The sequence below is a fragment of the Meles meles genome, chromosome 5 (genome assembly GCF_922984935.1).
Source record: "Meles meles chromosome 5, mMelMel3.1 paternal haplotype, whole genome shotgun sequence".
NCBI lineage: Eukaryota > Metazoa > Chordata > Mammalia > Carnivora > Mustelidae > Meles > Meles meles.
This window is the reverse complement of record NC_060070.1, coordinates 104,562,643-104,589,082: the sequence shown is the minus strand read 5'-3', so window position 1 is coordinate 104,589,082 and position 26,440 is coordinate 104,562,643. Positions and strand designations below refer to the sequence as shown.

The 26,440-nt window shown below is 39.3% G+C and overlaps 1 protein-coding gene across 22 annotated transcripts in view; it reads left to right on the top strand.

Moving 5' to 3' along the window:
* The window catches only part of DST (dystonin), a 480,329-nt gene that overhangs the window by 256,305 nt on the left and 197,584 nt on the right, over positions 1-26,440 (top strand). For 21 of the 22 annotated variants that reach the window (XM_046005408.1, XM_046005389.1, XM_046005387.1 and 18 more), the window contains 2 exons: positions 2,244-2,321; positions 4,104-4,196. In XM_046005408.1, the coding sequence (XP_045861364.1) occupies positions 2,244-2,321; positions 4,104-4,196 (171 nt within the window). Of the gene's footprint in view, positions 1-2,243; positions 2,322-4,103; positions 4,197-10,334; positions 11,364-26,440 lie in introns of those variants that run through there. The other variant, XM_046005394.1, reaches the window with a different exon arrangement.

Below are 26,440 nucleotides of genomic sequence, written 5' to 3'. Positions count from 1 at the left end.
TAGTTTGAAGAACATGTAATCCTGTACACATGGGACCAGTGTGTTGTCAGTAGACACTGTTCAGATTTTTGACACATTCACCTTTTTTGCACTGTGAATTCTGCCTGAAAATGAGTTCTGGTTAGCTTCCTAATCATTTTCAAACTTCAAATGATGTGAATTTGGGAGATTGAAGCACTTTGATTACTTTGCTTATATAATCAGTTCTATAACTAAACTACTATTCTTGTTTTTGCTTCTTTTTTATCTTTGGGGTTTTTTTTGTTTTTGTTTTTGTTTTTGCTTAGCAGAGGTTGGATGCATAATATAACCACATATTAAAAGACTGACATATAACAAAGAAATAAACATTGCTTTCCGAAAAATGGTCTAATCCATTCCACAGGTGTCATTTCCTTTTTTGTGAACATTACTTCCCCTTCTTGGTTACCTGTTCTCCTTCATTATGTTCTGTTCATGCTCTTCTTTTCATTTCTGGTCTGTCTTGTGTCTTTGCTGTTCTATCTTCTGTCTGTTATATTCATTAGCCAAGGGAGCGAGATTTTTTGAAGACCTTACGATTGGTGAGTGCAACAGAAGCATGCGAATATGAACAGCATGAGGATGTGGAGGATGAGGATAAGGGGGTAGGTGTCGGCCCCCATAACTCGACTAACCTAGCAATTACAGTGCGGTGAGCGCTAATGTGGTAGAGAAGTAACCCACGGGTTTGGGCTCCTTTTTAGAAAATTACAGAAAGGACCAAAACCCACAGTGAGGTGGATGTGCGTGTACCAGAAAACTGGACGAAGGAAATATTTTCTCTTTAAATTTATTTACATTACTGTGCAGTGCATAGTAATTGAACATAGGTGCTTAAATTATATGATGGCATTTTAGCTAAAGAATTTTATACACCTTTTATATAAATATGGAAATCTTGACAACTAGCCTGCTAATTTTTATGCAAATTTGTTTCACTTCTGCAATTTATATTTCAAATGTGGCCACTGTTGCCTTATTTGAACAGACTTATGGAAATTTTTTTACTATTTAAGTTTATGCTTTAACTCATACTGACAATAGGTATTTGATGGACATTATGTATTTTCTATATGTCTTATTTTGAAGGGGGGAAGGTGTTAAAATTTGGAGTCCTGGTAGAACCCACAGAGCTGTTTCATCTTCATGACACTTAGTTGACTTCAGCCCACCTTTGCAAGACAGATACGCTTCTTTGTCATCCACATCCCAAGTGCCCCTGATTCCATTGGAAACTGTGCCTTTTTTGGATCCAGTGGATGAATTCACCAACAACATTTCTACCTGTTACATAGAACCTTTTTTCCATTCTGTAGTGTGCTGTCTGTTTCATTATGGTGACTTTGGCTGTAATAACCTATTCATATTTGAGAAGATAAACTGTCAGTTTTTTTTTCTTCCTTTTGGAAGATTTTATGTGGGAAATTTCAACTCCATTCTTTGTATTTTTGTTAAGCATCTTCTCACTCTATCTCCTTATGTTTTTCTTCTGAAAACTTGTAGCATTTCTCAAGGAAAACAGCATCAAAAAAAAAGAATTATGGATTGTTGGTTTTCCTGAGACAGTAAATAATCATGTCCATCCCTAAGCATTGCGAAACTAATTGTTAGAGTCCATCTGATTTTGTAAAAAAGCTAAAATAAAGAGGAAATATAGTATATGGTTTTAATTGCTTTTCTTTCTTCCTCTCTCATGCTAAGTAAAACTCTGTCTGTCTCCCTCTTGGTGATTTTATACTAATTGCATGCTACTTTACCTCATTTTCATTAACATGCCATACATACGTAATTATAAAAATCTGCTTAACAATAGAGTTTATTAAGAAGGCAAAATGGGGAACAGTGTTTAGTTCTTTCTGTGCATCCAAAGCTAATAAAACTAGGCTAGAACTGTAGTATAGTAACTATAAAAAGTCTATATGTTCTGTGGTATTTTCTCTTTTCCTTTTGTTTAAATAAAACATATAGAATAAATCATGTGTTTAAATAAAACATATTCAGAGAAATACCTAGTTGTTTAAATTAAGTTTCAGATAATACAAAATCATAAAAGTATCTTTAAAGATATCTAATGGTTTTACCTGAATAGTAAATACTGTTTTGACATGTTAAGATGAATATAAAGCATATTTATAGGGTATATTTATCATAAGTGTCTTTAGCATGGTCAGTGGTATCAGAAACTATAATGTTTTTTATACCCTGCATTTTTCTATTCTTAGCCCAGAGAAAAGGGTCGGATGCGTTTTCACAGACTACAGAATGTACAAATTGCACTTGACTATTTGAAAAGACGCCAGGTATGATGTTTCTCAAAGACTATAATCTTATAAACATATATGATGGAGTAAATCTACATAGAAACATGTCAGGGAATGAAAACGTTAAATTTGTGAATTATAATGCTTGAGTTTGTGGTTTTGTGAGACAAATATTTAAAAATATGTTCAAACATTTGCTCCAAAGAAAAGGAAGTTAATAGTAGGTGTAAGCCCAGAGGAATTATAAGTGGCTGCATTTCCATCTGAATAAGAGCTACTGATTTTCCTTCTGCTAGAATTGGAATGCTTTGCCTAGGAAGTTAATGATATTTTAGTAGCAACAGAATGTTAAGAATGCCTATGAACAGTTCTTAGTAGTGGGCAATTCTTTATTATTTATACTTAGTCTATAAAATTATTTTTATAAAAAATAGTTTATAATACTTGAAAAAACTTAGTGTAAACATTTTTAATACTTACTAGTGGTAAGGCATTTTTTAAAATATTTTTTGTAATAGTAGATAATATTGGGTAATCAAAAGTAGTTAAACATAAAGCAATATTTCTGACAACAGTCTCCAAGTAGCTTGAGGTTTTAGAAGAAATCATGTTAAGGAATGAACACTATATTGGATGATTTGGTGGCATTGGGGTATTGTAGAGGTATAAGTCAAAGTATTGGTAATTTTTCAATTAGTAGAAAAAAGGAGAAAAAGGAAAATCAGGAGAAAGGAAAATTACTGAAAACAATGAGAAATCAGAGGTGGCAACTTTTTGCTTGTTAATGAAGTAAGGGAAAAAGGAAGGGGGGGAAATAGGGATAGATAAACATTATTTTTTATTATTGATTTATTTAGTTTATTATGAACATTAAAATGCTTTTATTTTTTAAACTTTGATTAACAGTACTTAAATAAGGTCAAATGTTACTTTTATTTACCTTCTTATTCTTAGTTCTAATGGAAGTTTCCAGGAGGTCTGATGGTTAATTATGTTTCCTTGTCTGAAATGTTTTTGGCACTGTTTTGTCCAGGAAGTAAGATGTTAGTTATTATCGTATTTAATTCATGATATTTAATTATTTTTATCCAGGATATAAATGATAGGTATCATTATTGCCTTTGGTTACCTAAAATACATAATTTGATTATGTTATGTTGTTTATTATGTATTTATTTTTTATGTGTTTATTATGTATGTAATATTTATTATGTATGTATAATATTATGTATATTATGTTGATTATGTTATGTTATGTATGATTATGTTAATAAGCTTTAAGTCCCTGTGTTATTATTATTTTTATATTTGAGCAGTCTCCCAAATATCCAGTGACGTGTTTATTTATCTTGATAACACTTTATGGTAGATAAATAGAAAAATGATGCTAGTTTTTTCCCCCCATTTTGTAACAGAAGTATGAGAAAATTACTGAACTATTTTATGGTTCAGAACAGTTTCTTAATGGTAAGAGTAAAATAAAGCTAATTTTCAAGTGACAAAATTATATCTATTTTAAATTCTCAAGTATTTAAGAATTCTCAACCTGTGTTGTATTTTCCTTTTGAGAAGTGAATGCTCTTAATACTTGTTCTAAAAGAAAAGCCAAAGTAACACTTGTTTTTTCTGTTTTGGTTACTCTGTAATTTGCAGTATAAAATGAGTGGAGATAGGGAGTAACATTAATTTGAGGATGACTGGTATTTAGATCACTTCGATTTTTTTTCTTTGTGTAATTTAGAGTCGCTTTTATGTAGGTAAAGATAATTTGTGTGCTGGTTTGAAAAAGTTGGCTTTATCTCTTCTTTTCATATAACACAGGTGAAATTAGTGAATATTAGAAATGATGACATAACAGATGGAAATCCCAAATTGACTTTGGGATTAATATGGACAATAATTTTGCACTTTCAGGTAAGCTTAATTTTTCTTCATTGTAATTTTTTTTAGTCTTTCATTGCTGATTTTCAAGTGGTTGATACAAAGAATGAATTATGCCATTTATATCGTATGGAAGAAAGTAAATTTCAGGCTTCTTTTCTTAAACAGTATATTTGAATGTTTCCTTTCAAGTAACTTACTACCTGTGAACCTGGTACCCTTTTCCCCCTGTTATCCATGAGCATATAAGATGATGTTTGTAATCTTGTTGAAAACTGACCTCTGTGCTCAGGAGCTGAAATATGTAATGCGAAGACAAAAGTTTGGTTATAGAGAGGAACAATAGCTTTATCACTTTGCTGGGCAAAGGACGCTGCCGCAGGCTACCTGGAGAAGGGGCTCCGGCGTTTTATAGGGAAAAGCAGAATCTCGCTGGTTTCCATGGGAGTTGTTGGTACATGCAGCCCGCCACACACATCACGTTTTCAGGAGGGTTCCTGGTTCCTGAAACAAAGCTAAGAGGGGAGGTGGGGAGGTTTGTAGAAGAGAGTAAAAAGGTTACTTAGTTTAAAATCAGGCCTTGTTGGGGTGCTTAGTTGGCTCAGTCTTTAAAATCAGGCCTCGTTGAGGCATTAATGCAGCCATTTTGGTTTTTGTTCAGCTTTCAGCTTAAGCGGTTTCGGTCTCAATGTTGGAAGACAAAGATTTCTTTTTACTGAATGCAGACACATTTCTTTTGTTTATTGGACAGTGTTACTTGACTTAGATACATGAACATTCTATGACTCATTCCTTACTTAGAATGGTTTTTGTTGTCATTCTAGTTTCTCAGCGAGAACTACTTTTTCCTGTTGATAGACGCTAGATGGCAGTATAACTTTCATAAAGGGATCTCCTGAATTAGAAGTAGCCATATTTTGTGTAGAGCTGTGCGTTCTTAAATAAGATTTGAGGAGATTAATGTAGATTTTTTTTAAGGACTTAATTTATTTGAGAGAGAGAGAGTGTGTGCGCCGGAGCAGGGAGGGTCAGAGGGTGAGGGGGAAAGAATCTGAAGCGGACTCCATACTGAGCGTGGAGCCCAGGAAGGGCTTAGGCGCACCGCTGGGAGATCAGGTACCAAGAGTTTGAGGCTTAACCCGCTGAGCCACTCAGGTGCCTTGAGTAAACGCAGGTTAATTTACTATGATCCCTCTAATACATCTGTGCTTATTGAGGGCTGATTTGGATTTTTACTTTTTTGTAAAATGATGCATTTTGAAACAAATCATCTTTATTTGATTTAAGGTGAATTCTAACTCTAGAATGTGCTTTATTTTTTAGTTCATTACCCATTTTTCTGCTTAAGCAGTGTTCTGTGTGCAACCCAGAGCCTGACCCATAGTAGACATGCAGGAAATCCTATTGATTGACTGCTGTTCAGTTAGATCTTGAAGGAGGAATAGGTAACTTAACCAGCTTCAGAAAGGAGTTGAGGTTTTAAACCAAATCATGAGGGGAGTAAGACTTATTTCTTGATTTGTAAAAATGTTCTGGGATTTAAGGTTTATAAGGGAATGATGGAAAATAGTGTACCTTTGAGAACAGGATAGATCTGACAGGTATGGAGAGCTGTAGGAATTGGAGTCTAGGTAGTTTCCAGGACCTGAAGAGGCAGCTGATCAAAATTGCAGCAGTAAGGGGGCGCCTGGGTGGCTCAGTGGGTTAAAGCCTGGGTTCTGGGATCGATCCCGGCATCCGGCTCTCTGCTCAGCGGGGAGCGTGCTTCCCCCTCTCTCTCTGCCTGCCTCTCTGCCTACTTGTGATCTCTGTCTGTCAAATGAATAGATTAAAAAAAAAAATTGCAGCAGTAGGAAATTGGAGGAGATGCTGGCAACCAGGTGTACCAGCCAGACTATGGGGTAGCTGATACAAGTAAATGTTCCCTCAGCTGGGTTTTTACTATCAGAGAGATCCAATAACAGGGGCTAGAGGCAGGAACCTAAAGATCTGAGGGGCCCCATTAGTAGAGCACCCCTTCCTCAGGGAACTAGGGGACTGAGCACTAAACCAAGGCAGGGATTTGGGCACGAAGCCAGACCTTGTTTCTAGAATTGGGTAAAGACTAAGTAGAACTGGCTGAAAGCAGATTTCATGTGGAGATCCTCAGCAGCATTCTCAGGGATCCTTAATCAGTCCTCAGTGGATTAGGTCCCAGAACCTTGAGCAGGGTTGAAATTGCAGGAACTCCACATGAGAAGATTAAAGGCCTCTTGGAGCAAGGAGCTAGTCCCATCATTTCTTTTTTTTTTTCTTTTTAAAATTATTTATTTATTTATTTATTTATTTATTTGATAGGAGAGAGAGAGATCACAAGTAGACAGAGAGGCAAGCAGTGAGAGAGAGAGGGAAGCAGGCTCCCCGCTGAGCAGAGAGCCTGATGCGGTACTCGATCCCAGGACCCTGAGATCATGACCTGAGCGGAAGGTAGCGGCTCAACCCACTGAGCCACCCAGGTGCCCCTCCCATCATTTCTAACATAGCTGTGGGACAGGCTATGTCTGGACTTTGAGGACTGTGGGGCTGAGGAAAGCACCCAGGCTGTGGCAGGAGGCAGAACGAAGTTTTACCATTGACTCTTACTTATGGCAGTTGATGACATTGGGTACATCACTTAACCAATCTGAACTTGAAAAATAATGTTTTAGGAAACTGTATCTATCAATTTTATGTAAAATAGATTAAATGAGCCAGGTCTGAAGTTAGGGAGATAGAAGCCAGGAAGCTGAGGTGGTAATTTCCAGGTGGGGTGATAAAGGCCAGGACTCAGATGGGGATGAAAAACTGATCCAAGGGATGACATTTTGACGGAAGAAAGGAATGGACTTGGTAACAGGGCAGGGAGGATGAAGGAATGGGATTGAAGATGACTTTCAACGGTTCAGCCTGGGACATAAAACAAACGACAAACCTGTAGACGACTGAGAGAAACAGGGTGATGGTCAGAGGAGAAAGAATAAAGAAGGACCACCTGAGTGGGTCTGATGGCCTGCCAGGTGTTCTGTGCATCTGTGTGTGAACTCTTGGAGATACATGAGCGTAGCTGGGGTGTCAGCTACAGGTAATACACTTAGAGTTATTAGTATAAAAGTGGTCACTGAGCACTTTGGAGAGAATGGATCTTCAGAGAAGTCAAGAGAAGAGCATGCGTGGAGAAGAGCTGAGAGCTAAGGACAGATGTCTGGGGAAGGCCCATGATTTGGGGTCCAGGAGGAAGAAGATCCACCTGGGGAAACAGAAAAGAACAGAATATCTAGAGAGATGGATGGTATGACAAGAAAATGCAGTATTGCTGAATCTAGGGGAAAGAATGTCAAGTAGAAAGGAATGATGAGCAGTACAAAATGGCACTGAAGAGTGTGAGAAAATGAAGACCGACAGCTAGTTTTACCTAGAAGGAAGACGTTGGAGACCTTGGAAGAAATACTACCAGGTGAGTCGGAGCAGAAACCAGGAAATGACAGACCAAAATGTGAGTAAATGGTTGGGAATTCGATCCTAAGTTTGAAGAAATTTAAAGCAAAAAGTCATTCAAAAGGAATTATGTATTAAGAAACTCTTTGCATTTTGTCCCTGGAGGAAAAAAGAAGACCAGCCACAGAACTACTTCTAATAGAATCCTAATGATCCTATGGCATATAGTATGGAATCCAGTGTATTTTAGGACCCAGATGACGAGATATTGTGACTGTTTATTTATCACCAGTATTTAGAAATTAGATCCAGATGTGTTTAAAGTGGAACACAACAATGTTTTGGTAAAATAAAAATGTTCCTTCTTATTTAAATGAAATAACCAGATGTCACCAGCCAGACTTCAGGGTAGCTAATACAGGTAAATGTTCCCTCAGCTGGGCTTTTGCTATCAGGGAGATCCAGTAACAGGGGCTGGAGTATGATAATTTCTTAGTAGTATGATAATTTCGGATTAGAATGATTTTACTGGTTATGCCAAAATAGAAGGCTACTTACAGCCGTGGTAATCATTCTCACTCAAAGTGACTGGGCTTTTTTTTTTTTTTTTTGTCTTTATATAAATAAGGAAAGTAATTTCATAAAATCAATTTGTTACTTAAAAAATATTAGTTTTGAGCATCACAAATTGAATCTCTTTTCTAGTCAGGCTTTCTGAAGGTAAGCATTATCAACACAATAGTTCTCTATCAGTAACTACCACATGCTAGATACAGAGATGCTAGGAAAATGGAGGATGTTGTTGCATCTATTAGGAGAATGTTCATAAATATAATCTACTTGTGATGAATCCACTGCAGTATAAATAAGGGATATAGAGGAAGAGTGTTGTGGTATTAGAGAAATTTTCACTGATACTAGAGGTAGACTTTGCAGGATGAATGCCAGCTACTGGCGGAGACTTAAAGTTGGGCCATTCTGGGAGAGGGAGCAGTGTGTGATGGCCTGGGAATGGGTAGTTGCTGAGTTTGGCAGAGCTTCAGGGAGGGGTGGATGGGGTGCACATCAGCAGTTGGGCCTTTATCTCACCAGTACAAATACCAGCCATTATGCTTTTATGTTCTCGTCAGTAATGTTCTATTGCCAATGAAGATGTTGAAAATAAAATTAAAAATAATCCCAAATCCGAGACTTTATTTTTGCCGCTTGTCTTCTAGGATACTCAGTTTTGCCATTAGAGATGGTTTAATTTTCTTTTTCAGTGATTAATCATCATGCAGGCCTATCATTAACAAGTATTGGCAACATCGCTAACTTGACCGTTTAATTGAATATTCTTATTTAGAAAAGTATAATGAGTTCCATCTTGTGATCAGTCTAAAGACTGCCTAGAGAATGGTGATTATCATGTTTTTCTACTTAGTCAAATGATACCTGCTTACGTGTAAGTCCAGTCATGCTATACTGATTTTCTTTTTACTGTATCTATGACTCAGTTTTAGAAATATGCACACCTTGGATAATCAGGCTCCATATTGATTTACTATTTTTATAGCAAGGCCCTAGTAAAATTACATAATATTTAACTAGGGTACAATAGTAAGTGTTACCTACAAAGTTCAGCCACCTTCATTCATGTATAAGAAACACATCTATGTGTTTCTTCTGGCGAAGAATTTCATGCTTCAAATCATAAAATTGATTAGTTTGCTTATGTGAAAATCCTAATGACCATATAAGGAAAATGGCTTGGAAAATGTAATGGCACATAAAGATGTAATACGAAATATGAAAAGTTCTATTGATATGTAATATGAAAAATACTATAAACTATTTTATGAATTTTATTGTATTTTATTATTATTGTTTAAAGATTTTATTTATTTAAGAGAGAGAAAGTGAGAGACAGCATGAGAGGCGAGGGAGGGACAGAGAGAGAGGGAGAAGCAGATTCCCTCCTGAACAGGGAGCTTGTTGAGGCGGACTTGATCCCAGGACTCTGGGATCATGACCTGAGCCGAAGGCAGATGCTTAACCAACTGAGCCACCCAGGTGCTGCTATGAGATTGATTTTAGAATTAATTTTTATTGAATATTTAGGAACTTAGCATTTATTATCTCTCCTTCAGCTGGCGAATCATCCTGTTTTTTTTTTTTGTTTTGTTTTTGTTTTTTTTTTGTTTTGTTTTAAGAAAGATCACAAGTAGGCAGAGAGGTAGGCAGAGAGAGGAGGACGTAAGCTCCCTGCCAAGCAGAGAGCCCGACGTGGGGCTCGATCCCAGGACCCTGAGACCATGACCCGAACCGAAGGCAGAGGCTTTAACCCACTGTGACACCCAGGTGCCCCCTGTTTTTGTTTTTTAATGGCTGATGTTTTGAAAAAAAAAATCCTGCTATAATTTACAGAAATTTTTGAGCTCCCTCCCTTTTTTTTGAAAGTACCAGAATTAGTTGGTGTTTCTTAAGAAAAAAATTATATGTTAGAGACTCTCTGAAACAACATTTGAAAGGCATTTTGCTAAATGACTCCTGACTGGTATTTGCTTTCTGTTTGCTCTCAGATTTGTTGAACCACCAATAGTTTCAAAGGTTAATGCAAACTTTGGTAGTGTAACTGCATTTCAGAAAACTGAAAGTTAAAGGGAGGGTCAGAGTCTGCTCATACGATAAAGCTAAGGGTTTGCCTTGAAAGCTCATCAGCGTTGTAATTTTACAGTGAGCAGTAATGTTTGTCTAAGAGGATTGGTGGCCAGAAATAAGCCACGGTGTCTAATGAGACACAGGGACCCAGCTGGGCAAGATGCCATGGCATTTCTTGCGTGTGCTTTTCTCATAAGCAAAATGGCCTCGTGCTGAAGAGGATGGTCACAAAGTCCGAGGAATTAGAGGTCAGAGTGGAATTTTCAGACTTACTGCAAAAGATCGAAGGAAGCCCTGGGTTTTGAAATGAGTGAATCTGTGGAACTGTGATTTCCTGCAAATCAAATGGGGAATGTCTGTGGATGTGTCAGAGCCGAGAAAGAAGAACAGTATTTAGATCCTGCCAAAACTCCTTTGAGCCCTGAAAAATACTCTCCCAGAAGAAAATATTTCAGGAGAAAGCCGATCAAGACAATTGTAGGTGACACAGAGTCAGTAGAGCCAAACAAGCAAAATGAAGGCAAGAAGAGTGGCGTTCAGCTCTCAGAGGAACAGCCAGCTCTTTTACCCAGGGGACTGGTACGGGAGGAAGCTGTTGTCCCAGACCCCACACTGGAAGGTGGGATTCCGCATCCGCAAGGGAAGACACAAGTTGTAGTTGACAGTGTGAAACAGAAACTGGTGCCAAGTGCTGCAGGCGATCTGTCTCACTATGGGGACACTTCTGCTAATGACGGTGACAGAGAAGTAAAACTTAGTGACCTGGAGGAAAGGATTCCAGAAACGGACAGCACTCCATGTTGTGTAAAGAGGAAGGAACATTTAGATGATGCCAGTAGGAGAGAAATAACATTCCAAAGAAAAACTGATGTTTTAATGTTAACAAAGGCAGCCAGCTTAAGTTCTATTCACTATGGTATGGAGAGATTATTTGAAAAAAGTGGGTTTTCTGAAGACCTATCAAAAAATAATAGCAGTGTTCAAGGGAAGCAAAACACTGAGAGATTTTGCCCTCATGAAATATACCATTTTCGCTTTGAAAAAAAGAGATGTCACTCCCTCTGTACCATTGTGTCCTCTGCTTCCAAGGACACAGACGGAAATGAGGTAAGTGAAATGTGGAGTCTGAGCTTAAGGTGTAAATAAGGACTCAGGTACTCATATCTGACTGAGATTCTGTAATTTGTCTATTTTAAAAGTTGTATTCATATTAGTTTATGTGAAAGTTGGAGAGTTCTTGGTGCATTTTGTTATTTGTAACCTTAAGTTCAATTACTATGATTTTTATTTTCTATGATATCCACATTCTTTGATCGCACTTAAATTTAACCCCCTGTATCTTTTTGTTATTGTTGGAAGACTTAGAAAAGCATTACTTTAAGAGAATGCATATCTTTTGAAGTTCTCTAGTTCACCTTTCTTGACTTTTCCTATGGAAGAGCCTTTGGAAACTGGGTGCAGTGTAGGCAAAAATTGCATCAGAGAACAGTCACGAGAAGATAATAGCTTCATGATTGATGTTGGGAGGATACAGTACAGTTATCAGTCAGTACTGACTTCCTGGTCCATAAGTTTGGAAAGCCAATTCCAGTTCTCTCCCAGTTTTCATGCACAGGAACACTCACATAATTGCTTTTAATTCTGTGTGTGTGTGTGTATTGGGATGATTATCCCAGATGAAATCGCCCAAATCTCTTTTGTCTCTTTGTTATGTGAGTTATTCCCCAGCCCCTTTCTAAAATCAGACATCATTTGGGCGGCATGTCCTAGGTATTTCAGTATGACCCTGACTGCCAGAAAGTTGAGGTCTTTATTCCTAACACTGATAGTTAGCTTTAGACAAGTGACTTCTCTGGAGTTTTCACTTGTCTTCTGAAATGGAAGCGAGTATTTATTTACTTGGTTGAGACATGCATTACCCAGACAACCTCTACATGTAACTAGGTGGGAGTGGAGGGCCTTTTCTTTAAGCTCTTTCTCACTTTGTCTTTCAACAAAAACTCTGGATGTAAATGGGGTATGTGATGATAAACGGTCTTGGCGAGGTCAGCAAGGATCATCTGCACAGCAATAGAATGAGGTTTTGTGAGGGTCAGTGTGCAGGATCCTCGTGGACCTTAGCTGCAGAGCTCTGGGAAGCTATTCTGTATAGATACACTACCCCACCTTGCCAATAGTATGTCAGCCCTTAGATTTACATTTTTCAGTGGTTACATTTTAAAAAGAAAGCATAGCCTCTGTGTCAGTGCAAAGGGAAACTACTTAGCTGTTCTGTGTTTAGGAATGAAACCACTCGTTTTGCTTCGTGTTCAGCTGTTTTTTGTATATAATATGGCTTCTTGTAAGCCTTACATTTTTTCAATAATGGAAATTCTTAAAATATTTTTCCTAAGTGCTACATAACCCCCCCACCAACACACACACATTTGTTTTATTCTCATGCTAAGGATTTTATCCTTCTAATTGTAGATTTTTGAAACTTCAATGATGAAAAGAAGGCACAAACCTGCCAGTTACATTTGTTGAATAATTGTGATAATGGGGTACTTCACAAAGCCCGATATCTTCTAGGGTAAAAGCCGAATGGGGTAGTATCATTATTTATCTGAGGAGTTTGACGTCTTACTTTCTTGCAGTCCAGACAAAGACTCTTCATTTTGGAGCTCACAAAGAGTCAGAACCAACAGCTTGGGTACTCTCCATGGAACATTCTCCTGGTTAACCTTGGAGGTGTTTGATTCTGTTTGCTTAATTACCTTTGGTTAGAACTATGCACAGAACTCTTTATCTTGCATTGGCCTCTGCATTTTTTATTGGAGAATTAAATGCAGATGGGGGTGCTCAGCCCCTTCATTAGCATTATGTCTCAGAAATGACCGGTTAACCAACATTCCTCCCTTATTTGTTCCTGCAGGATCTTTTTTATGTCTTCCCTGTCACATCCTTTCTTTCTCTTGATCAGTTGTCTGCAGGTTTGGGGTTGAAGACTTTGAGTTAACTTCTGAGCAGAAAAGTATACAGTTCTCTGTGCTTTCTTAACTTTTTTTTTTTTTTTTTTGCTTTTCTTAACTTTTAAATTAGTTCAGTCCTCTGACTTAAACTTGCCTGGGCCTGTGAAGTTTATCATTTTTGATATAAGTGACCAGCCTACCTCCTCTTTAAATGTTTGAATTCCTGCGCTGACCGAGAGAGCCCTCCAGCCACAGAGCCCTGTGGAGGTTACTCAGCCAGCCCTTATTTTTTTTTTTTTTTAAAGATTTTTATTTATTTGGCAGAGATCACAAGTAGGCAGAGAGGCAGGCAGAGAGAGAGGAAGGGAAGGAGGCTCCCCGCTGAGCAGAGAGCCTGATGTGGGGCTCAATCCCAGGACCCTGAGATCATGACCTGAGCCGAAGGCAGAACCTTCTACCCACTGAGCCACCCAGGCGCCCCTCAGCCAGCCCTTCTTGAGTGCCCACCCAATAAAATCTCACAATCACATTCATTTTGACTAGGGTCAGGAGTTGTAAAAAAATTTCTTACTTAGAGTCTAAGACTCATGTGCTTCCTGTACCTTGTGACAAGGCTTCCTACCTTTGCCCTTGAGCTTTTCTCACAAAGCACTCCTTACTTCTCTAGTTTCAGAGATCCCACCTCTTTCTAGTCTTGTTACATTGATTTCAACCAAGCTGGTTGTTTCCTCTGTGTATAGGCCATTGGTTCTCTAACTGACCACATGTAGGTGTCACCTGAGGAGCTTTCTACAAAATACAGGTGCCTAGAAGTCACCCCAGTGATTCTAATGTAATAGATTAGGGAGGAGTTCCACAGGTGATTCTGATGGCCAAGACTAGGGAACTTGTTACTCTTCTCGCCTACAGTGGTGTTTTTTAAGGGGAACTCCAGAGTCCCTGCAGTAGAATTAGCTGGAATATTTATTGGAAATGCCTTACCCCTGTTTATCTTGATCAGAGTATGCGCTGGTGGAGCCTAAGAACATGGCATCATGTTTTAGGTGCCCTCTCACATGTTTCTTAAAAACACTACGTTTTGGGAACCAGTCTCACCTTAGCATTTGTGTCTCGTTCTCTTCTCAAGGTAGTTTATCTTTTCTTTTCTTTCTTTCTTTCTTTTTTTTTTTTTTTTAAGATTTTATGTATTCATTTGAGAGAGAGAGAGAGAGAGCACAAGCAGGGGAGCAGCGGAGGGAGAGGGAGAAGCAGGGAGCCCGATGCAGGGACCCATCCCAGAACCCTGAGATCATGACCTGAGCCGAAGGCAGACGCTCAGCCGACTGAGCCACCCAGGTGCCCCAAGGTAGTTTTTCTGATAAGCAGTGTGGATTATAGGCCCGGAAGGCAGGAGGTGTGAGTTCTAGTCAGGCTTTGCCCCAGAGAGCTGTATGACTTAGACAGCTCTTTTCATTTCTTTAAGTCTCCGTTTCATTCTCTAGGAAAGGAGGGTATTGGACTAGATTGTGATACTACTGTCAATAATGATGGTATCTGTGGAGTCCTACTGCATGCCAGACATGTCACCATTATGATATTTAATCTTCGGAGCAAACTTATGAAATGGTTTTATTTTTGGCTCCATTTTACAGAGGAGGATACTGAGCCTCAGGCAGGGTAAATAACTTACTTAAGTGGAAGAGCTTGGATGTCACCCAGCTATCGACCAAACTGAACTCTTACCTGTTACAAGTTATCCACTTTTTCCCATATACATCTTTTTCACTTTTGAATTTCTATGAATTCATGTACAGAACTGCAAACCATTTTGTTTGTTTGGTGTTTCCACCTTTTCCTCCATCTCTCTCTTCTTTTATTTCTCTACCAGGCACTTATGATGTACCTGTTATATATTGAACCAAAACAAGGCACTCTGTGAGAAATATAATATAGCTCTTTTCTGCGTACAATATATCCCATTGTTTATTTAAAACAAATGACAGGGACCATGACTGTAAACTTAGTCACCTGAAAGTTAGACCTCTAAGATGATAATTATGAATAACGTTAAATTCCCACTACACTATGTAGCCATATTAAATAATGACAACGGAACTATTCCTTTGTTCCTTTTAATCCCCTGGTGAATTGCAGTGTATGGTGCAGGAACCCAAGAAGGAAGCCAAGGAGAGAAGGATGAGAAATAAGTCGTGTGGGTATTGTACAAATTAAGTTAATCTCTACATAATAAAGAGTTTAATTTTTTAATTGACTTTTATATTATAAAAATTGAAAAAAATTGAGAACCATCTCAAAATGTTAGACTACATTAATATTCAAAATCACTGAAATATAATTGATATTTTTTTCTTTAACCAAATCTTTTCTGAATCTTAGACTACCGAACTCTTACTTAGGATTGAAACACTAGGATAGGGTACTGGGGTGGCTCAGTTGGTTAAGCGTCTACCTTCGGGTTGGGTCATGACCCCAGAGTCCTGGGTTCAGGTCCCATGGTAGGCTCTCTGCCCAGCGGGGAGTGTACTTCTCTCTTTCCCTCTGTCCCTCCCCTCTGCTCATGCGCGCTCTCTCTCACTCTGTCTCAAAATAAATAAATAAAATCTTAAAAAAAAAAAAATTCAAGCACTAGGATAAAACCTGAATGTTTTTCTTTTTCTTTTACTATTTATTTACTTGACAGAGAGATCGATCACAGTAGACAGAGGCAGGCGTTGGGGGGGGGTGGAGAAGGAGGCTCCTCACTGAGCAGAGAGCCCGATGTGGGGCTATATCCCAGGACCCTGCGATCATGACATGAGCCAAAGGCAGAGCCTTTGGTGGCCACTGAGCCACCCAGGCACCCCTGTTTTTCCTTTTATATGATAGGTTTGGTTTATAGATTTTGAAAACAAGGTCTTTTGGTTTACAGTTGACTGACTCATTCTTTTCTGAACAGTTTCATCTTTTTAAATGGAAGTGCCTTACTAATTTTTTAAAAAATTTTACCATTGCTAGTTTTTTGGATTTCGTAAGCAGCCTGTGAAAATTTAGTTATAAAAAAGTTGCATAGAATTTGGGTGTCTATCAATGCCTTGGTCTTTTCAGTTAAATGAAGGACATGTGAAAGTTTGAAACTGTTGCTTGTACAAGAAAAAATAGTTATTTTATATTTCCCCCCATATTTGAATAAGAAATAAATGAGCATTTGCTAAAGGTAGCTATTAATTTAGAGGACTAGCACTGAACTTTATCAACTTTTTGCTTTTATCCTCTATTTAACTCTTCCTTTTAGGGAGGCAGTTTTAGCCAGTTAGAATTTTCAAAATATTTGTGCCATCTTTGCTGTTAAAAATATTTTGTGGAGCATTTTCACACATTTGTGAAACTTGGAAGCACTCACTAAAAATGTGTTGATTACATTTGTTTCTGCCAAAATAGTTAAAACATCTTTGAAGAGGTTGTCTTTGGAAGCAAACATCTCGGCTTGGAAATATTTGTCTGTGTTGACAAACTCAATATGGGATTTTCTTTTGCCTGACTGCAGTGTTAAGTAGTGTGAATAAAAGAGTTTAAGGGATAGTCCTCACCATGGTTCACTGTAGGACAGGTGCTATTCCAAACCATGTGCATGTGTCATTTTAGTCTCTCAGCACCTCTGTGAGGAGGTACTTTACATGAGAGGAAACAGAGGCCCAGAAAGGCCACAGGGCTACTATGTGATGAGGTCAGGAATTGAACATAGGTCACCACCTTCCAGAACTCTGTGCCAGTCTTCCTCCCAATGTTATACTTTTACTTGTGCAGTAATTACATTAAGAGACTCTAGAAGTAGAAGAATTTTGAGATCTATCTTCTCTAGCCTGCAGCTTTCATTCTTTTTCATACCTGAACTGTTGGTGGGAATGTAAGCTCGTGCAGCCACTCTGGAAAACAGTATGGAGGTTCCTCATGAAGTTGAGAATAGAGTTACGCTACGACCCAGCAATTGCACTACTGGGTATCTACCCTAAAGATACAAATGTAGTGATCCGAAGGGGCACCTGCACCTCAGTGTTTATAGCAGCAATGTCCACCATAGCCAAACTGTGGAAAGAGCCTCGATGTCCATCAACAGATGAATGGGTAAAGAAGATGTGGTACATATATACAATGGAATACTATGCAGCCATCAAAAGGGGAAATCTTGCCATTCACAATAATGTGGTTGGAAATAGAGGGTATTATGCTAAGCAAAATAAGTCAATTGGAGAAAGACAATTATCATATGATCTCATTGATATGAGGGATTTGAGGAACAAGACAGAGGATCATGGGGGAAGGGAGGGAAAAATGAAACAAGATGAAACCAGAGAGGGAGACAAACCATAAGGGACTCAATCTCAGGAAGCAAATTGAGGGTTGCTGGAGGGAAGGGGAGTGAGAGGGATGGTCTGGCTAGGCGATGGACATTGGGAAGGATATGCGCTTTGGTGAGCACTGTGAATCACAGACCTGTACCGCGGAAACAAATAATATATGTTAATAAGAAATATATGAAAGAATTGAATTTCCTTTGATAACACTCTTGTGTCTACCACTCTGAACCAATAGTTATGTTGTGTTCTGCAAGGAAGAATGTTTGACTAGTATCATTTCTATATTTACTGTGTGTCCCTTAAATCAGTTTTTGCTTCAGAGTGCCTGTGCGGCTCCGTTAGCTAAGTGTCCAACTCTTGGTTTTGGCTCTGGTGATGATCTCAGGGTTGTGAGATTGAGCCCCACATTGGGTTCCATGGTCAGCTGGTAGTCTGCTTGAGATTCTCTCTCTCCTTCTGCCCTCCCCTTTAAAATAAAGAAAGAAATCTTTTTTTTTTTTTTTAAGAAATCTTTTTAAGAATCAGATTTTGCTTCTATAAAATGAGGTGGTTCACTGATAGGTAAAGCTCTTTCTGGAATGTTGCAGGACGTCCGTATAAATTTGGTGTAGCAGAGGATAGAGAACTTAAGAGACCTTACATCAGAAGAATGAAATTTAACCCAGGTCTTACTGCATCTGTGAAACAGATTGGTGTGTTTTGAGCATTAAAAGAAGTAATGTGCTTGAAAAGGACTTCCTAGACTCTAAGTACTTCATACCTTCTATCTGTCATTACTATCTTCTGCTGCTATGGAAAGGTGGAAATACTTTGTAACCATCTGCTAAGTAGAAGAGCTATATGTTCTCAAAATTTGTAACAGGACATTTCTTTCTTTCCTTTGGACATAAAGCATTCTGCCTAAGTGGAGTACGCTGTCCCCTTCTGTCTCCCCAACTACACTCATCTTCTCACTATATCTTCAGCACATACTTCCTGAATACTTATTATTTATCAGACAGTACATTCCTCAAACTCCATGATTAGCTTACAGTTTTGTCAACCTTTTAGACCAGAGATAACCCCTGGGAATAACCTATTCTTAGAGCTCGTATTGGTTTACACCTTACTACAAGTCCATTTCAGAGACATTGTTGATAGTAGCTCTAGTATGAGATGAGAAAAGGACATGATGCTGGAGGCAAAGTGGCTGTTCTGTGGGGTGTAGGCTGTTGTTTGAGGTGTTTAGTCTAGTGAGGAATATTTTGCAAATGGCACACTGAAAGAAAGCGCCCCCCTATGGGCTACTGACCTGAAGGAAAAATGAGTGTGAGTTGTAAGGATTTCATTTCTAAATGTGAAGGAGAAACTTCTTGCTGATTCTGGACTGAATTTCCAGAGACCTAAGTCCACGCCCTAGGCCTTCTGCTAGTACACTGAGACCCCGGACAAGTCACTACACTTCCTGTAGCCTCAGCTTGCTCACCAGTGAAATGAGGGCTCCCCCAAATGGCTCTGCGTATTTTCAGTTTGAGTTCTCCCAATTCCTTAATCCTTAAGTATTTTTATAGCTTTCTGTAAGCTAAATATCTTAGTTCTCTTAACTTCAGAGATGTTGCCTTTTTCAGTGTTACACATTGTAAATTATTTAAGTAGCAACTTTGATTAAACTTTTTAATCTTTTCATCTAATTACAACTATTTTAAAAGTTAAAAAAATAAAAGTTGCATTATTTGCCTTGTATAGAAGAATGAAATCCAAGCATTCTTTACAGAAATAAAGTGAATCTTTTAGGAAATATCTGATTCAACTTTGCAAGTTGGCTGTTCTCGTGTTCTCAGTGCATGCCAGAACCATGACAACATCTGTAAAAATAGGGTGTTCCTGTCGCCCAGTTGTCTGGTGGCATTGACTTTGCTTAAAGGACTTTCACATTTACAGCCTCAGCTGACCAACATAGTGAGGCAGTTGCAATTCACCTAGCAGTTAGTGGGTCATCTAGCAATAAGCTGTGAATGAAAGCAGAGTGAGCCCTGAGACGGGATATGGTGGCTTGTTTTCTTTCATTGGAAGACACTCTGAGGTTATCTGTTGTGTCAAATTTCTGAAACTGCTTTAGAGAAACGATGCAGATGAAGCTTAGTTTTACTTCTTAATGTTGGGCTCTCACTGAGTGGTCCGTGGACCTGTGCTTGTTGCTGGGTTCTTCTCTGCAGGGGTCAGGGCGCTCTATTATTACTGGGAGGTGAGGCTCATTGGAAACCATTTACTTTTCTAAAATGACAAGTTTTACATGACATGATAGGTTAAAATTCATTCATATCAAATGAAAACATGAACCATGTTTCTGGTCTTTTTTCTTTCCTTCCTTCCCTGCTTTCTTCCTTCCCTCCCCACTTCTTATTCAACAGAGATTGAGCTCCTAATCTGTGTTATGTTGGGCAGAGTATGAGGAGACTGTTTCAAGGGGGGAAGTAGCTTGATTGGAGGACCCTAAGAGAGGAGGATGTAGTCTACATGGTTTGAATTTCATATGGTTTGATCATAGAGTAGAAAGGGAATGACTTGAGTCTAGGGGGATCAGCCAAGACTGAGCTGGAATACTGTGGCTGCAGAGTCCAGGACATCCTAAACTGGCATTTGAGGATAGCCTAAGACTTGGTGCAGTGAGTCTGGTTAGGAGACTATTACTAATCCAGACACTGAAGCTTAGTCCCAGAAGAAGGTGGAAGCTCTCTTGAGCCCAATATTATTCCAGGTATCTCATGACTGTGTCTTAAGATGTCATTGGTATTGACATTGGAGACTAGATGCGATGGTCCAGACCAAGGTTAGTAGTTACTGCAACTCAGTAGTTGGTAGTGGGGAAAAAAGAGATAACAGGTAATAGAAGACCCTCTTCTCTCCTAAACACAGTCTTGGGACCACTAATATATCCCTGTTATTAAGTGCTCATGTCTTCCCTAAGGATGACTGAGCATGAGTGGCAGGATGAGTCAGTACACATGACTGGGTTTCAGAAGAGTTGGAGCAACTCATGCTTTTATTTTTTGAGGGTTCTAGCTCTGGTTTCTTTGGCTCCTAGATCGCAGAAGCAGAAACAGTCTGTTTTCAGGTGTTTATTGTGTCTTCTGAGCTGTTTCTTGAGTCTGTGGTTCACATTGCCTGATGGTGCTCTATGAGGCATTGGGTCTGATGGGCACTATGAAATGAAGCTCATCCCCGAGCAGGCACATGCTTGGTTTGACGACAGTTCAGACTCTGTGCATTTGGGTTAGTCTTGATTTCTTGTGTTTGAATTTCCTCCACCTGGACCTCTTTACCATCTCCCTCCAGAGACTCCCCTATAGCTGCCAACACCTTCTGTTAGTTCTGATTATTATGTTCTGATCATCGTATGTTGTCTCTGCTCTGCCAAGAGGGAGAAGGGAAATTATGTAGTAAAGTATCAGTGTTGTGTCTAAGGGTAGACGTAACATGGGAAAAGAGATGTGAAGGTAGGAGAAAGTAGGAGAGCTTTGTTTTTTAGATAGCAGTATTTTTTTTTTTTTTAGGCTGAGCTTTTTGGCTTTTTAATTTAGGTTTTGATCTTGCTTTTGCAGAATGAAAAGATAAGACAGAAATGGTGACTTTTTTATTCTCAAGACTCTGGATCCTGAACTATGAAAATGATTTCATATACTTGGCATCTGGATTCTTTTTTTTTTATGCCCTACATGGCTCAAAATAATTTTGCTAAAATATATAGCCTTCAGCCATTTTCCTAATTCAGATGAGTTTGAGGACTTCTTACCTAAATGGTTAGATTTTTCTGAGCATTTGTTCTATTTCCAGTAGGAACAATGCTTTTAGAATCCCCACTTTCTAATAATGTGACCGTGCAGTTTTTGAGATTGCCTTACTGTCACATATTGTTAAACCTGAAACTGTTGTCTGTAAACCAGCTTTTGTCAGGGCTCTGGAAAACACTTGCACTTCACATAAAATTCTTGTGGATTCTTCTTTCTAATTTCGGTTTGAACTATCTTGGAAGAGGAATACATGTAAATAGAATGGTAGTAAAAGGCAAATTACCCTTTCTTGCTCTAGCCTGGTAGTGATATCACTACCTTCTGGGCTTTATGGGAAGAAAATAACATTTCCTGTGCAGTTCAAGTGAAATAAATATTTGGCCTATACAGTGTATGTATAGTTAGCAAAAAAATGTATGAAGATTGGGTATTTTTCTATTAATTGACTTCAACCAGTTCAGTACCATTTTTATGTGGGAATTGAACCAATTCTATCTGCTAATACTAAAAGTAAATTTAAACAGAATCTGTGATAAACTCTTTACTGAAATTTCACATTTAAAGTGGATATACTGGGAAAAAGGTCAATGAAGTTGCTTAGTTGAAAAATTAAAGAAAATAATCCCAAACAATCATTTCATTTGTAAATAAAATAGCTCCTCAGATGCAGACCAGACATGACAGTTCATATGAACTTGAGATTCCCAATAGTGAGAATCAGTTCTAGAAGAAGGTGGAAGCTTTGCTGAGCCCAATACCATTCTAATGACCTATCATAATTGTGTCTTAAAAGTTATTGTGAGATTGACCTCGGCGTTCATTTGGACTTGCAATATAAAGACATTTTAATTCAAACATTTTGACTTCATCCCATTTTTATATAGTGCCAAAATAAGTTTTTTGAAAAATGTTGTGAAATGTGTCATTTCTCTTGTGTCAATAGTAAGCAGACAAAAACCTACTTGGCCAAGTGACATTTTTATGGGTGCCTCAGTGTTGCTGGCTGGAGTTTGTAATTAAGCCTCTCATTCCTGTGTGGGACCTTGAAGTATATGATGAAGCAGAATGATCCAGCATATCCTGGTTGCCTGAGTGAAATAATTCAGCTTCCACAGGCGCCAAACTCAGTCACAAAGACATAGTTCATGGGGCATTTACTGTCTATTATGTGCCGAACAGTAACTGAGTTAGACACTGTAATGAGTAAGACACTGTAAATGGGGTAACTGATGGGGCCATCCTCTGAGCTACAAATACAGAAGCAAGAACAGGTTGGAGGAAGAGTGATTAATTTTTCTCTGTAGTGAGTTTGAAGAGGTTGTGAGATAAAGCACAGTGGAGCCAGGCAGATTCAAGTCCAGATTTTACTGCTACTTGTTAATAGTGTGAGAACTTGAGCAAGTCACATAACATGCTTCGTTATCCTGTGTAAAATGAGATTGTATTTTGGGATGATCATGAGATGATACTTGGGAAATGCTTGAGCTCATGGTCTGGCTCATTGAAGTGCTCAGTATATGGTTAGTGTTACTATTTTGACAGAAGTGTTCATTAGGGAGGTGGGATTTCTAAGTCTTGAGTTCAGGAGTGAGGTTTGGATGTAACTTAGGGATCCCAGAGTCATCAGTATGGGGGGGCAGTTGAAACCACTGTGGAAGATAAGACTGTACAGGGAGAGTGGGAAGAGAAGGGGGCCTAAGTCCAAGCCTAAAGAACAGCACTAGAGGAAGGGTAGCAGAAAACTGAGAAGGAAAGGCCAGAGAGGCAGGAGGAAAACCAGGAGGGAATGACATCAGGGAAGTCAGGGAGGAGTGACTGGCAGGGACAGATGCCTCAGAGAGATCAGGATTAGGAAATGGATGGATTGAGGGGCGCCTGGGTGGCTCATTTGGTTAAGTGTCTGCCGTCAGATCAGGTCATGATCTAGGATCCTGGGATCAAGTTCCATGTTAAGCTCTCTGCTCAGCAGGGAGTCTGCTTGTCCCTCTCCCCCATCCCTGCTCATGCTCGCGCTCTCTCTCTCAAATAAATGAAATCTTAAAAAAATAAAAAAAAGAAAAAGAAAATAGATTGGAAAGCAGCACTTGAGCTCTTCTTCAGGGTGTTTTTCTGTCATTAGGCTGCAGGCTCCATGAGGATTGTTGTATGATCAATTCCCAGTAGCGGTTTGAGCAGCCATTTGTGAGTGCTTTGTGAATAAGCGAGGCTGTGGAAGAGGAGGTAGTAGATGATTGCTCACAGTATCTTTGAACTCTTCAGGTGCCATAGGACCTCCCTCCTTTTGTGCCCACCACTTCTTCTGTTACATTTCACTGTCTGATTTCCTTTTTTCATTGAGAAAATCATGTCATGAACAGGAACCTCCCTCACTTTCTTGTCTGGTCACTGCTACTTTTAGTTGAGTGATTGAGATGGATGCTAAATCACAACAGGTTGACAGGTAAAGATAATAAAGGTAAAAAATACAAAAATAAGATCAATTTTTAAAAAAAACATGATAAGTTTTTTTCAGTTGCTTTACTGGGCAGAGAGAGAAACAGTGATAAGTAAAGAGGGAATTGAGTTTATGAAGCTTTGTTTATTTATTTTAGGATGGAAGAGACTTGGGTATTTTAAGTACTAAGAGCAAAGACCCAGATGAGGAAGGAATGGTTGATAGAGTGAGACTCCCAGGAGGCAGGAGGTGGAAGGATTCTGAGCATAGGAGAAAAGCAGGTCATGTGGAAGCCAAGTTTGTGTGTAGCAGGGCAGGGAAGGGAGGGAGTTCTTACTCATGTTGCTATTTTCTTTATAAAGAAGGAGATAAAAAAAAAGTGATTGTGAAACATAAGGGGGTGGTAGGTTCGGGAGTTTCTTGCAAATGGTAAAGAATATTGCAAGAGATGCTGTGAGGGATGGAAAAACTGGGCAATTAGGACACCAAGAAGTGCCAGGTTTCTTAGAGCGCTTAGCTGAATTACAGAGCTGGAATTCGTGGCCCACCTGGGACTGTGGTTTTCCAATGGAGCATGTAGCGTAGGTGGTGAGTAGAGGAGACATATAGCTGACTTGATCAGGATGGGGCTTTGGCCTGGGAATTTCAGGACAAGGAGAAGTTCGTGAGGGAGCTGAGGAAATTATTTGAAGTGGTGGATCATGTCGTACAGGCCAGATAGAGACGGAGGTGAAGATCGAAAAGGGCTCACGGAGTGGGACACAACTAGACAGGTCAAGGCATGTGAGATGTTGATGAAGCCAGATAAGTGGTTTAGCTGGGGATGGAGAATGAAAGTTAGAAGAAGAACAGGAACTCACTCTCAAAACTTAAAGGTCTGAGGTGGGCTAGTTCTGGCATAAGACGCTGAGATCAAGAATGTAGCAGCAGGTGTGGAGAGAAGGTGGTCTATGAGGGAGATGGGTACAGGCTGAGCTGCGTGTCGGATCTTTGTGGGGGTAGGGGGTGGGTAACCATGCAGGGAGCATTTTAAAGGAGAAGAAATTGGTAGTACAAGAGTGGCCTGTGGTATAAAAATGGATTGTTGGGACATGTGGGTGGTGGTTGGAAGACTGTTGATTGTGCATCACTGGGGGAGTTAGAATATAGGTGGGTGGGACTTGACCTGGGGCAAGAGGGGCAGATCTGGTTTAGTAAAATGGTCGAAGCAGTGTAAGGTCCTGAAGAGGTCAGAGACTTTGTTTACCACAGAATAGACATTTCTGAAAATCTTGAGAATGGTGTCAAGCCCAGTCAGGAGAGACGAGGCAGGGATGAAATACAGGCATGGGTGTCTCAGCGACAGGAAGAGCTTGCAGTTGGGTGGAAGCCAGCAATGACCTGGAGGTGAGGCATGAGGGCTTCGAGTTACCCGAAGGAGCGCAGTGAGAAAGGATTTTGTTTGTTTTCGGGGCTAGCTGACAGATTGTTGGGGAGAAACGTTAAGCGGCAAGCACAGCTAATAAAATTGTGGCGGGAGAAGCTAACATTTATAATGTTTTCTACATGCCGGGTGCTGTGCAAAGTGTTTGATGTGGATTTATTTTATGGAATCTGTAGAACCACTCAAGGAGGTAGAAATGCTGAGGTTATCATTTAAGTTTTCAAAATGAGGAAAAAGGATTTTAGAGTAATGATGCAAATGGCTCTTGGTCATAATCCTGTTAACTGTTGGAGTTGGAATCTGAGCCCAGGCAGCGTGAATGCACACCTTCTCTGATCTCCGTATTGCCGCCAGGATTTGAAGGAAGGAAACTCAGTTACCTCCTGGAATCAGACCTGACCTGTCACTGACGGAGGATTCAGGCTGATTTGCTGAATGCACAGATTTTAAATCAGGGGTCATCTGTGACGACTACAGACTTAATTTTTAGAGTTTAACTTATTTTTCTTCTTTTTTTTTTTTTAAAGATTTTATTTATGTATTTGACAGATAGAGATCACAAGCAGGGAGAGAGGCAGGCAGAGAGAGAGTGAGGAGGAAGCAGGCTCCCCGCCAAGCAGAGAGCCCGATGCGGGGCTCGATCCCAGGACTCTGGGACCATGACCCAAGCGAAAGGCAGAGGCTTTAACCCACTGAGCCACCCAGGCGCCCCTAACTTATTTTTCATTTTGGTTTTGGTTGCACGGTATCATGAAAAGTTTGATATACTCAGAGGTAATGGTTAATGGTAACAGGACCTTTAAAAAAAACACCATGAGTTTCCCTGTAGGAATAATACTCAAGTAATTGGAAATAGCAGGAAAAACTGAAAACAAGTCAGTGTGTTAAGCAGTCTTCGATGTTAAAGTTTGGTTTGTAACATTTGAAAATGACAGGTTTTTAAATAGTGTATACACGTGTAACAGTCTGAAATAGTGTGTGTGGGAGTAATAATCTGAAATTCATCCATTGGAACCTTATTTAGTAAGACTATATTACTTTCTCCTGGTTGATATTTAGACCGTTTTCATCCTCTAAACTCCCCCTTGCTTTAATATCCTTCCTTGGGTAAAATGCTATGCAGTGCTCGAACCTGTTAAACTTACTTTGTACTTGAAATGTACTGACTTCCCTTGTGAATAGGTAATTCAGTGACTAGACTGGCGTGGTTCTTGACCGGTGGAAAATAGTCCCTGCTCTCTTTAGCTACCTCTTTTTTTCTTTATATAGTTG